The sequence below is a fragment of the Camponotus vicinus genome, unplaced genomic scaffold (genome assembly GCF_025532165.1).
Source record: "Camponotus vicinus isolate PSW18456_S1 unplaced genomic scaffold, iyCamVici1.0 SCAF_9, whole genome shotgun sequence".
NCBI classification, from domain to species: Eukaryota; Metazoa; Arthropoda; class Insecta; order Hymenoptera; family Formicidae; genus Camponotus; species Camponotus vicinus.
In genome coordinates, this window is record NW_028141981.1 from 8,700,161 (window position 1) to 8,714,313 (window position 14,153).

Below are 14,153 nucleotides of genomic sequence, written 5' to 3' on the forward strand. Positions count from 1 at the left end.
GACAACTAATCAATTATTATTATTATCTGCTACTGATATAAATAAAAGCAGTTGTCATATATATAATTTAAATTATAAAATTAATATTCGATTGTGTATAAATTAAACTAACACATGTAATAAATTACAAGAATTCTACAACTAATAAATTTCTAAACAAAACATTTTTTCTCTTTTGTAATATTTTTATTTTTAATATCGTTTCTGGTTGAAATTTATTTGCATGATTCATGATGAATTATATAACTTGTAATAAAAAGAACAAACTTGTAATGTTTGACGATGAATCCTAATTATTTCTAACAAATCTATGGCAGCGAGTCGACTCATCAAAGTCACGAACTAGACTTCGGTTAATCATTGGCAAAACTTTTCTCCCCATGAGATTCGAGACCCTCCAGCACCACTAATGTTATAATGGACCAGAGATCAGCAGGAAGATTGCACGCGTTGTACATTTTGGTGTCGCATGAAATGAAGAAAAAGTCTATTTTTATCGATTAATTTTATATTAAACACACAATGCATTTCATTATAATTCCAATCGATAAAAGAGAAAAATATAAAAATATCTATACTTCTTTCTAAGCATTTCGCGTGCGAAAAATTTTTATCGAGAAGAATGAGATAAGGATTCTTTCTCTTACGGACAGTTACTGTAGGTAAGGGATCGAGGCTTGGTTCGCGTTGTCGCGTGAGAATAGCCATGGCTATTCGGGCCACGTACTTTGATAACCGTTAATAAAAGCTTAAAGGACATTATCGTAAGCATTCGTCGGGACATTAAAAAGCGCACGTGCCCTTAACGGTAGGCCCTCGATGCAATTTTAAACAGCCATTTCCGACCCTTACTACCAATCGTCCTGGCTGACACATGTCCCCGATGCTGTTACATGAATCCAAGGGATCCATAGGGTTGAATACCAATCGTCTGTCACAATATAAGCAAAGTAAGGGCAGTAAACTATAGAAATAAAGTCTGAACGCTTGATGTATTGTTTTTGCACGCAACAAATACATTCCGATTTTGACGTGATTTCGATCAATTGACTTATGAAAGAGCAATTGACTTATTAAATTAATTTATTAATTGAAATAATCTTAATAAATTCTGAACTTATCGTTGCAAATACACGAGTTGTCATATCGCGAATTAATATCTATTTTTCTTTAAGGGTAAAAAAACGAAATTAAAGCGGAAAAGGGAACGTGACTGAAGCATAGCGGTACATTAGCCATAAATTCGTGGGTCCCCAGTGTCAAATAGCGAGTGTCGCACCGCCATCCCAATTGTATAAATTGCCTATGACAAACTTACGCTTTTCCTTGCCGGTACGCGTGTTGTATATATACGTGCGCGAACGGCAAGATTTCATTCGGGCGAAGGTATCGGCGACGGGACAGCACTTTTCCCGGCGTAGGAATTTTGCTGCAGGTGTGTTTCGGGTCCCGCGTGATCGTTTGAGACATCGTTCCCCGGAGGATTCGCGCGCGAACGTGACGTTCCACCTTCGGCCACTCACGTACACGGGGCACGCCGTCGGGTTTTGTCGTGCGATTCGTCGCGTACACAACGTCGCTCGTAAATCCCGACTCTACCGGAGATGAATGTTGTTGCCGATTGCCGGAGAATGGCCCGGACAATGAGATAGGATGATACACATCTTTTATATATCCTCGTAGAAGTTTTGCGTCTCTCTGCGTCAGAAGATAACATTAATTTAATATCCCATGTAATATTTAAAGAAATTAATATTAATTAAATTTTTCAGTAAAATTTAATCCTGCAGAAATATCTTATATTGACGATGTAAAATTATAATTGTACAATTATATATCCAAGTTTTAACTCAATTTGTTAGTCATTAGCGAATTAATAAATATCTAGAAAATTTATTTTAAAGAATAATGATTAGATAAATAATTTATTCTATTTTTTTACGCCCTCTGTTCGATTACATCATAACACCTGCGGATTTATTTCTGTCCCAAGCGCGTTCGCAGAATCATCTCGTTCGGCGACCAGAATCAGGACGATTAATTTTGGGTCTGTCGTCGACAATCGTTTACGTTCAGAAACGATTTACACCGAACGTTTACCCGCGCTAAGAGCTTAAAGCGCGTCGGGCAGGCAGGGTGAGTTTACATTCAGGGGGCGACGCATGGGGTTGAAACCGCTCGTTTATCAGTAACCGACTCTAGTGAAAGCGACACCGAGGCACTACGCCGCACGAATAACAATCCCCCTACCTTTCTTGCCGAGCGATGTGAAAAGTATTGCCGGCGCGACGTCATCCCACGCAAACGTCGCCGTCGGACATTATTTATCCGGCCCGGCACTTATTTTTTTTATTTCCAATTCACTTAGCCTCCAACGAGGAATTTCCTGGACTTGAAAAACCTCGGGTCCGCACGTCGCAGGAGCGGAATCGCAAACGTGTCCCCGCCCCTGGAGAAACGTCAATTTTGATTTCCGTCGATTTTCTAGTAGGACGGTTGGGTTTGAATATTTTAAATAAGTGCTCTCTTCGCAGTAAGAAAAAAACTTTTAAGAGATTGCATTATATGTGTGTTATATATTTGGATACGCGTATAATATAATAATGAAAGAAAATAACATCTGTGAAAAAAAATCCCGATTGTTATTCAACCGACCCTGGTTTTTCGCCGAAATAATTCGCCGATTAATTATTGCGTTTGGGCTTTGGAGTTAATCTTGTGTGACCGATAACCGGTGTCCGCTGGCGCATTGTTCACTCTGTCGACGAGTAAAATTGAGTTCGACGACTGGCTGCGAATCTCATCTGGCGGGCGTTCGAATTCAAACCGAAACAGGCATCTTCTTGTCGACCTATTTTGCAAGTGTCGTCGGTGCGCCGGGCTAATTTGTCAGTTGTCGAGTTAGCGTCCTCCCTAGGGGATTTCCCTACCGGAGGCGTATTCCGGCCCCGTCGGGACGGTAATCAACCGGTGAATATCTGAACTGCAGCCTCCGAACTCGCCCCTTTTCCCCGCTCATTTATAAAGAAGAGGCTACCTCGAGACAGGAGGCCCGATTGATTTATTTCCCACTCCAGCCACGAATTTTCTCACCACGATCCCTGCATTGTTTTTATTTCGACACCGAAAAGTCTGCGTTATTGACTCGGATGTTAAAATACTGAAGTAGAATATTGTAAACCTTCAATCGATGTAACTTTAAATAAAATAAAGACACATGATATTTTAAATAAAATAAAATAAAAAGCTATATATAATTATAGACGATTAGTGAAAAGTCTCTATGATGATGTAGAAAACCAAATATGCGCTTGTCTTATTTTAGAAACAGAAAGCGGGAGATAAGCGGCTAAGAAGGACAAGCCTAAAGTTAAACTTCCCGGTAAACATGGGTATGTAGGGACAATGCTTCACCCTTTTCCTGAGCTCCGAGAAAGCGAAAACAGAGAGAGGATATTCCTGAAAAGCGGCAGTCGGTGTTCCGTGGCACGTGGCAGGTGGATTCCCTCTGTTGTCACAAGAACGGCTCGTGCGAGCGTGCCACTTTTCTCGTGGCGGATTTCGGAGGCTTTGTAGTTCATCCATTTCCAGGCTTGAGAACCCTGTCTCTCCCCTCCCGTGCATTATTTAAATAAACAAGAGAAGCGGCGGGGGAGATTGGCTGCCGCTCTTGTACAACCGTCTATCCCGTCTTCTCTTTCTTTCTCCATAATAAATGCGCTCCTCTCAGTTTCTCCCCCTCTACTTTCTCTCGTTTTCTCTCTCACCGGAATCCATCCTCTCTCCCCTCGTCGTTCTTGCACGTTCGAGCGCGTTCTCGAAACGTTACAGTGACGAACAATTATCCCTCCCACGAGAAGACGCGGCGCGAAAGCCATGTACAAGTGACAGGCAAGGGGGTGCCTGTAACGGGAGGAGTCATCCCCTGCACCTTGTAATGAATTTTAAATTGGCCCGCATTCATAATACAGTCTCGTTGACAGTCGGGATGAACCGGAGATGACAAAGTAAAATGGCCCGAGTTAATATTTCCGGGCGCGTGCGCCACGAATTATATACCTCGCGACGACGATGACAACGATTACAATAATGACGATAGTCGAATCCGGATAGAAGCTCGAGATAAAGAGACGAGCGAAATTGTTTCGATACATAATGCTATCTGCCGCGTACGATCGCGAAATATAACAGCGTTCTCGACCCCCTCCCTCCCCCATCCACCCCGCACGTTCGCAGACCGATCGTAAGATCAGCAATTAGCCGCGTTCCCCGTACAAAGCTATGAGAGATGACTGCGAGCGGCCCCGCCCGAGCGTGACGCGTTGTCGCACGCTTTCATCGCGGGATTCAGTAATTAGCAATTTTTGCATAAAGCCCCGATAACATCGCGACGTCGGCCCTGGTATAATCTCGGTCCTCGGACCGATCTTACCGAGCCCGCGGAATTATTTCTTATCACCAGCGCGATCGCATCTCTCGTCGTCGGCGACTCGTTTCCCTGCGTTACGCATTTTTTTCGCGACCGTAATTTATATCGGACACGGGATCGAATCAAATTGCCGTCCTCAAGGCGAATTTATGAAGAAATAATCGCATGCATTTACGATGATAGTAATAATTTTCATCGCAATAAAGTATGCTTGATTATGCACGTATAATTTCGTGAGTTCGATGAACGCGGCACTGCCAAAGTTACACCGCACATTCCAAAAACCAAGCTCATTTACCGACAGTTTGTTAACAATTGCATAACGAAAATAATATTATTTAGAAAAGATGAAAGGATGTTGAAATAATTTGAATAATATTTGCAAATTATATACAAATATAAGCTAATATAAAATAAGCTAATATAAAATAAGTGTATAATTATATTTGACTGTTAGATCAAGTGCGTAAATAATTGCGCTCTATATTTGAGAATGCAAATTTCAATCTACTAATCAAACTACGCAAAATCCAAAATTTAGAATTAGATTAATTAAATCAATTCTTAAATATATGCACTTTTTTGCACATTTCTCTTCGTTATTTCACATCAACTATTCGATTAATATGTTGTAAGGTAAAGTTACCTAGTCTCCGCAGTTGTATCGAAGGTTTCAGTTTGACGTGCATAAACCACGAGCAATTCGTAGCGTAGTACGAAGGCACCGAACGGAGTCTTACAAGTGCTGTCTTGGGAGTCTCGCGCAGTCATTGCACATGCAGCCGCGCGATCCCGCGAGACGAATCAGCCGAATTGCTGCGGGGAGGACGAGTTCTCTCCTCGAATCCTGGACGAACTCTGTACGTTCACCGACCTGTGGCGCGCACTGTGGCGGAAGAAACCGGGACACACAGGTAGACGCCTCGAGACGCGCGAGTATTACACGCCACCGAAAATAGACGGCTAGCCATGTGGGCAACATCGCGGTTCCCGTATCGATAAACAGTACTCAACCCTCGGTCCGAAAAACCTCGTTATCTGCCACTTCTTTGATCTCTCTGTCGACCCCGAGATCTCTCTTGCCGTCGCTCTTTTGCTCTGTCTCGATCAAAGGTGGTCGCGTTATCCTTCAGATAAATTCTTCTAAGTCTTAATCAACGTCTATTTCTGCGTTCGCCAGAGATATCAATAGTGTCGTAATCGTGTTTTCCGCAAAGCGATGAATTATTTATATTTAACCCGTATACGAATTTAACATTTCAAGTAGTGCTACTATAACAATATTTCAAAATACACATATACATTTTATCAGGAATTGTATCCTAAAATTTTCCAATATTACACTAACATAATGTATTATTGGAAGAACTACCTCTTTCGAGGAATACACGTATACGGTAATGCCAAAATGTCTCGAAGGCAGACGATCGAACTTTCCTCGACGTCTCTCGATGTCGGCTGCATCCATCCAAGGGATCGGCGAAGAGGAAGGGATGCTGTTAACTCAGTGGGTTTTCTTGCGAGTTCCCTTCTGGTATCTGCAGGTGGATGTTGAGCCAGTGATACTACTAGAAGGCACTTGGAGAGCCCCCGGGCCACTCGGAGTCTGTAAGTTAGCCGCGTACAATTACCATACATCTCCGCGGCCGTAACTCCCGACGCCGTTACAGCGCCCGGACGAGAGCTATGGATGGATATCCCAACTTGCGAGACCGAGCGGCGTCTCGGGAAACATCTGTACGGTCAAATTGAAACTGAACGAGGCGAACGGGCACGGTGAATATTGTCGGAATACGCGGCCAAGTATCCAACAAAACCGGAAACGAAACTGTCGAATTCGACGATGCAACTTACTGGAAAATTTCTTCCTAAAGTCATATTAATCGCGTAATAGATTTATCTAGATTGTCTTGAATCTCATCTCATAAATTTCTTATTTGATGCTTAGATAATTTTATATATTTTTTATATTGTACGCTACTATTGTATATGAAATATCATTTTTTAAATGTTATCTTTATAGCATTTTGGCCAAGGAACCTTTAATATTTATTATTTTGAAAAATAATTGAAAGAAGAAAAGGTAGATTGTTATTTAGATAAAAAGTTGCCAAGTTGTAAGGTGATTCCTCATAAATACCAAATGTCCTGTAAAAAAATGCCAGATTTTTGACTGATTTAATTGCATGTTTGCTCGATGAATCATGACTGTTGGAACTGGTGATTCTAATCGCGCTGGAAACAGTCGTGATCGTATTTGCTTCCTACGATCGATAATCGTCGGTCTGACGTTTAAGTCTTTTGCCACCAGTAGAACATTATCTATCAGGCTTACTATCTGACCTGGATTTAGATACTCAGTCACGTAACTATCAGTGAATTTTCTTTCTATCTTTTCAAGTCATTGTGAAAATTTTCATAAATTTTACATCTTTTCACTTTGAAAGAAAATTTACTGTAGGATAGAAAACGGCATATTTAAATATCCTGCTTTGTAATGAAAAATTTTCAGCGCTCTTTCTGTTCCTCAAATATGCAGAAACATAACTTTCGATGAATATAAAAGAGAAAATGTTGGAATCTTTGTTGCAAGATGACAATAATGAAGGTGTTTCCGGCAAATGCTTAAGTGAGTCCGTCATTAAAAAGATAAACAAAGAAATCCTTGCAACACAACCCTTTCGTACGATCTTATAAATGTCAGTGGAGCCGCCGAATCTGTCACCCTGACGGCTTGCGGTTTTTTTTCCCGGGCTAAACTGCCGAGGGAGCGTCGTCCGTCCCGGCGTGGGGTGAGATTTAAAACAATTACAAGAAGCCGCGGCAAGAAGAAGAGGGGAGCTAATCTTGAGGGCGGTTTAATTAAAAGTGGTGCCAACTGACGGGTATGCCCATCGATCAACACCGCCGCCTTCGCGTTTACGGCGTCGTTTCGCAGCGTTCCGCGATTCTTCCGTCAAACAATCAGCCTGTCTTCTCGCAGAGGGAAGTACATAATTTCGCCGAAAACGAGCACGAGTTATTAAATGTCAGCAAATTGTGAACTATACTTCTTCTTGTCATTTTCTTGTTTTTCTTCCTCTTCTGCGAGAGTTATGGATTAATTTTTCATTAGACGACTGCGCACGGAAGAAACTAAAATATTAAAGTACAAATTTGTCAGAAGAGATAAGTATAAAAGATGCTGGAATTAAAAAGCATATGATAAAGCAGAAAATAAAATGTTTTCAAAAAGAACTCGTAATAAATTACATCAAGATAGAAATTATTGATTTCAGATTAAAACTTAATTTTCCAAGTATGCATTCTAAAAAAATATAACATAAAAACTTATAAATATTAAAGATTATTAAATTTATGTCTCGTATAGATATTAAAAAACAATTATAATTATTTTTTAATATTTATAAGAAACATAAATTCAATAATCTTCAAGAGGTGCGTTACATTAAGAGATTTAATATTTATTATATGTATATTTCCTCTAATCGAAAGAAGTAAAAATCAATTCCAAATATGCGCAATTATATATAACTAATAATTATTAAATAGATAATAAACGTTCTCGCGTGACCATCGTTCGTGAGATGCGGCTGAGAAAAATCCGTGACGAGAGAGCCGAAGGGGACGTGAGGATGTCTTGGAATCCGGAATATGTCTGACGGAAACACGCATCAAGAACGGGCAAACTCCCTCGCTCGGCATCTCCGACTCGATTGGTATGTGTCGAGAATGTCCACCGGGTGACGTTTTAACGCCCTGTCACTCCGTCGGGCCCCGCGTGCCGAAGTATCCCTTCGGGACATTCCACCGTCCGCGAGAGTTTCCCGAGCCGAAGATTCGGAGGACGGATGCCCGATCATAGCTCGCTCGACTGAAGCAGGGATTGCATCCCGCTCAGCCGAATTCAGCCGCTCAACTTTCGGTTGGTAAACTTGTTACGCGCAATACACATGTCATAGACTGCTTTTTCGTTCGTGCTAAACGTCTCGCGTGTTTACACATTTACAAAAACGAAAAATGGTAAATGAAGAATGAGTGAAATACAGGATCGTTCTTATCGATCTCCATCTTGAACGACTGAATTGTGCGAACGGAAACAATACGCGCTGCTCAGACAAACAAATACAATCACGCGGCCGCTTTCGCGTCCTCTTATCGCGCGCGTGAGACCTTTCACATCCGCTGTAACAGACAATAACTCGCGGAATATATCAATTCTAATTGACGAGCGCGCTAATAAATCAATGCAATAAACATTGCCGTGTCGGCTCTCGTTTAGCATGAAAATTATGGGCGAGCGCGCGTTATTTATACGAGACTTAGCGATCAATCTCGCTGATCGCGTAAAGATAGACACTCTCTCAGCGAGACATAAAATTCGCGGTCACCGCTTCTTCGCTTGATCTTGATCCACGTGCGTCAAGAGCGCCGAAAGGGGATAAGAGCCGATGAAAAACGATAGATAGCTCGTACAAGGGAGCGACGAGAGGATCGTGGGACCTCGCGTGTATCGCGGTCATCCCTCGTCTCGCGCTTGGAGAATTTATATTCGTCGTCCCCCTGCTGCCGTTCTAACTAGTCCACCCACTTACTTACCTACAGACCTAAGGAACTTGCGGCAGGGTCAGACTGGGGCCGAGCCACCCGTAAAATATCACCTATCCACTTCGTATCCGCTTTTATCGTGTTTGCGACTTGCCATTCTCATGTTTTTTTTTCTTCTCTTGTTTCAGATCGGGCGGTTTGCAATCGGCACGTAAAAGAAGATTTGCATATCCATATCTAGCGAGTTTTAGTCGTGATAGGTGAGATATCGAAATATGCGGAAGAGCCAGGACAAAAGTAATGGGCGTTTATTTAATAATTATCAATTGCTGTTATTGATTTGGACAATGAAAAATTACTATTATAATTTTCTTATAAAATATTCTAAATATTATAACAATACTATAACTTATATAATATTATTATGTTAAATATTGTAATTTAATATTTTATTTTATTATAACTTCACCTTTTTTTCCTTTTTGATATGACATTTCAGGCTAATCGCTTTGGTGAGCACACAATAAAGAAAATCGATATAAAATTAAAAAAATCTAATTAAAATTAAAAATAGTAATTAAAATTTTTTAATATATTTTGAATACTTACCTAACTTATTAAATCTCAATAACTAATTTTGATAAATATACAAAAAAATATCGTAAAAGCATATATTTTACGATCAATTCGTGATCTAGCTATCAATGTTTTTTTTATGTATTTCCAATATGAAACTAATCTAGAGGTTATTCTCAAACCGTCCGAACTCTGTTAGCGATTCCTGCTTTAAGATTAGCTTTTAGACGATATGCACGTGCAAACAGTAGCTTAGGAAGCGGGGTTTCCGATGGATTTATGATCATCCAGGGGCAGGAGGAAATGCAAATCGGAAGACATCGTCGACAGTGCCGTGCGTCCCTCGAATCACCATCGTGAAATCGATAATCCCGGATCGACGAGCGAATAACTTTACCGAAGAATTTCTAGAACAGAGATAAAAGTTTTTTAGATGGCAGATATTAGTATATTTACAAGTCATAAAGAAATTATATAAAAAAAAAGTAAAATTAATAATAAAACAAATAATAAAAAGTAAAAAATGATAGCTGATAGTTGTGAAATTAATTCATGTAATACTAAAATGTATTTATATAAAAAATATATTTAATAACTAGAAATATATTAGAAATGCATAAATATAATGAATTGTATTATTCCATGTCCCACAAATCCCTTTGACATAAAATAAAGTTTTATTAAATATTTTTTATTATACATTTATATGCTAAATGTAGGAAACTCGTATGTACGATTACTTTTAATAATACTTTTTTAAAGTTCATGTATTTTTCATTAAAATTCTATATTGCTTCTTTTATTCAGAAAAAAAGCGAATATTAAAGATTGAAATTTCTAATAGTGAGAGATTAATTAATCCGCGTACAAATTTAAATTAATGCAAGAGATAGGCGGCGTGGATTAGGTTTCGCACATTTAATTAATTAGAACTTTTTCTATTACATCGTTGCATGTGCGCGATGTGTCCTGTACAAGAAACGGTGGATCCCAATAGCCATTCGGCCCCCCTTAATATCGTGTAGGTGCTTTAACCAAATAGCTCGTATTACGGGGCCCTTAACGGGCGGCCGTTATACGCGTCCCTCCGGTTTAACGAACCGCAAATGCGTTGTTTTAACGACGTCATTAATATTTAACCAAATATCTGGCCGCTATCTTGCATGACCCACGGCAGTGCGGTCACGAAGACGGTGGGGCTGTTATAGCGCCGCTATGCGATTTACTTAATTTGTACAAGCGGACTTTACCTGAAATTATGATTTCCATTTCATCAACGAATTATGTAGATCGCGATCGTGTCCCGTTCGCGTACCTTCGAGTGACCCGCTATAATTTAGCCATTAGCCGCATATAAGGGGCCTCCGGGATTTAAAACGTTTCATGTTCTGAATTACGTAATGACCTGCGTGTCGTGAAAAGTACACATCCGCATAAGTATAGCGCAGCAAAGAGGTACACTTTCGCGTATCACAATCGGCCGGAGAATTTCTGTGGGAGATTTCTGGGATTCTCCGCAGCAGACAAGTTTGATCGTCGAGAGAATCTCTTGGCAGTCGACACTCGCGCGTCCCTCTTCGCTCTGTCCGGACTATGGAATTCCGTGGAAAGTCACAGCTCTTAGCCGGCTCCCTTAATTGCGCCTATTTATGCCCCTTTGCTTCCGTTCGGTCGAAAAGAAGTACGTGACATGTTTATAAAGAGATAGAACGGGAGGAGAACACGCGACGAAGCGGGACAAGGAGATCGGGGCACCACTAATGCCCTGTGCCCTCAATCAACCTATCGCACTCTCCCGTACTCTTTCTCGTCTCTCTCACGCGTATCGTTCCTCTATCTCTCCCTTCTTCTCTCTCTATCTCTCTCTTCCTATCTATCTTCTCTTCTTGTTCGCAACGGCAGCCCCTGCATCTCAGGAGCGTATTGATCTTTGGGGGCGCTTTGATCTACCAAAGGGTCTATCCCTCGACTACCCGTACCCACCCCCGATCTATCCTTCATTCCCTCCATCTACGACACGCACACGAGCGCTCCACATCCCCAGTCCAAGTTCGCTCGGTCCGGCGTCTAAGTTTATCAGAGAAAGTTTCTTTCCTCTCTGTAGCTCCGCGACAGTAGCGGTCGCCTAATTAGAAAAATGAGTTAGCGCTCGAAACGCGTTAGTTAACGAAGCTCGACTACGTAGCGTAGACAGAAATCCAGCTGAACTCGCAAGCAGAGTTGTGCGGAAAGTTGTGCCTCCGCACAACTCTCGAAGCTCGTCCCGAGATATCTCGAGAGGTTGATATCTCGTGATATTCGACTGAAATTTTAATTACAAGCGATGTTAGTCATTGTTAAAATGTTGTAATATGTTAATCGTAATTAAATTATTGTAATATATTTTATACAATGTATATAAAAACGTAATATAAATAAATATTCATCAAGATAATATAATATATATAAAAGTAACTGTATTTGTAGAACATTATAACAGAAATAAATGTTTCCAAATGTCGAGTTCTTTAATTGTTTGAAAATAGGAAACGATTTGGATATTTAATATATTCTTGATGCGAAGAAAATATATTTCAATGAATAGTGACTGATCCTTTGATAATTTGTAACCACAGCAGCAACCCTCTTGAAAAAGGGCGATTTAAAGTAATTTTAGGTAGAATCGTGCACAAGTCCATAGATCACGACGTTCGGTGTGAGAATATTTAGGGAGCTAATTGCCGATATATTTTATTAGAATTGCGTGGGCGCAATTCCCGTAAATTCCTTCTGTCGGATGTCTCTGCACTCTAACTTTCGACAAATTCCCCCACCATCGCTCCCTCGCTCATTTCGCTTCGTTTCTAATTAAGCGTGTTGGCTTTCAACTGCCAAAACTAGAAATAACGATGAGAATACTGAGAAGAATATTGTCCTAATATCTTCCTCTCTTTCTCCTTCTGTTCTGTTCAGTTTCCTAAGTGAATTATGATGCGAACCATTTTTATTTTCTAATTTGTTTTTATTTCGATGTCCACTTTTATAATATAACTATTAATCTTTAAACTATTCTTATTATTTATATTCAGTAAGATATATAATTGCATTTATTGTATTAAAATCGTTATCTAGATAATTCTTTTGTGCCCCCAAAACAGAATGTTAAGATAAATAGAGTATTAGGCTAAAGTTCCAGGTATCGTTCCAAATGTCGGATTTAGATATGACGATTCTCCTGCTTTTACCCGAGAAATGTGGCCGCTATTAATTTCAAGACCGAAGATTTCACGGACGAGTGGATACGTCCCTAAAAGACAGACAGCAGCTGGAGGAGATTTCGTGCCGCGTTCGTGACCGACATTAGTAACTCTTTTTTCGAGATACCACAACGCCACTTTTCTTCTACCTTTGTACGATCGTCATAACGATCGGCCTTGCCAAATGCCTCCAACGAAACGTTGAGGATTGTTTTCGTGTTGGGTCCCACGGAAATCAGTAAGGAACGCCACCCCGGGGAAAATTTTCTTCGCAATTAGATCCAATTACGTATCACCAAGGAGATTTGAACTGCCGCCAATTATGCCGGCCACGAATAGGTAGTTAACCCGCCGGTAAATATTTCTAAAGCCGCACGCATCTTTAATTAAGGACCACGCCAGCAGAAAACACGAAACTCGAGGTTAACTTGATAGCTCTATGATTTTCGTATGAACCAGAGTCGGTAAAAGAATTTTGCTTTAGATATTTACATAAATTGATATAAATTTAAATATATATATTGTGTATTTGTAATCAATTTAAAACATTTTATTGCACATTAATTATCGAAAAAGACACAATATATTAATTAATTATATATATAATATAAATTTTATAATTTTATAATTATGTACAACAAATTAAATAAAAATACTATGATTTGTGATATAAATTATCGAACACCTGATAATTAAGATAAAAAAATCACACTCGATGTAATTTAAGACTCGTTCAATCGGCGGCTGATTATGTTTCGTTATTATCTCGGTAATTAAACTCTACAAGATTCGACGACACAGCCGGAGGGGAAGTTCTCAAGTTCGCGTTTGTAGCAGCTAAATGCGTTTGACAACGGAAGCTCGTGTCTCCCCTTGTCGCTTGTTTCAGCCTTGAGGCATACATTCTAAGACCAACGCGACAAGATAATCGTGACAACGTTTGCACAAGGAAATCCGCTTTAATTTTATTATCAATATTCTAATTGCAAGATATTTTCAATATTCACATAATGCTCGTTGATATATTATTTATGTATTATTATTATTAAAGTTATTAAATTATTAAATTGAAATTATTAAATTATTATTAATTTAAAAGAGATATTAGAAATTTGTAAAAATGTATGTGTTATACAATAATTTATGAGGTTATACAATAATGTAAAAAAATGTATAATTATTATATTAAATTAGATAACATTTTTTGAATAAAATTATGATAAAATAGTACAGCATAGATTAAATCTTCTTATTCGCTATCTTGACTAGTGTGTATATTGACTGGTTGATATACATAATATTTGAAGAACACATATAATATAAATTGTAAATGGCTGTTTGCTGTCAGTCATCGTGTTTTCCGT

The 14,153-nt window shown here is 39.5% G+C and overlaps 2 protein-coding genes across 10 annotated transcripts in view; one reads left to right on the forward strand and one right to left on the reverse strand.

The window, feature by feature from the left end:
• Window positions 1-14,153, forward strand: part of LOC145976652 (uncharacterized) — a 193,622-nt gene that overhangs the window by 160,466 nt on the left and 19,003 nt on the right. For 4 of the 5 annotated variants that reach the window (XR_014440284.1, XM_083107891.1, XM_083107892.1 and 1 more), the window contains one exon: window positions 9,166-10,111. The exons of the other annotated variant lie outside the window; for it this stretch is intronic. Coding sequence is in view for 3 of the 4 variants with exons in the window: in XM_083107891.1 (XP_082964017.1) it covers window positions 9,166-9,192 (27 nt within the window). In the remaining variant the exon portion in view is untranslated. Of the gene's footprint in view, window positions 1-9,165; window positions 10,112-14,153 lie in introns of those variants that run through there. 5 annotated transcript variants of the gene reach the window in all.
• Window positions 9,269-14,153, reverse strand: part of LOC145976650 (uncharacterized) — a 279,978-nt gene continuing 275,093 nt past the window's right edge. For all 5 annotated transcript variants that reach the window (XM_083107887.1, XM_083107889.1, XM_083107885.1 and 2 more), the window contains one exon: window positions 9,269-9,960. In XM_083107887.1, coding sequence (XP_082964013.1) covers window positions 9,837-9,960 — 124 coding nt within the window. In that variant the 3' untranslated portion in view covers window positions 9,269-9,836. The remainder of the gene's footprint in view (window positions 9,961-14,153) is intronic.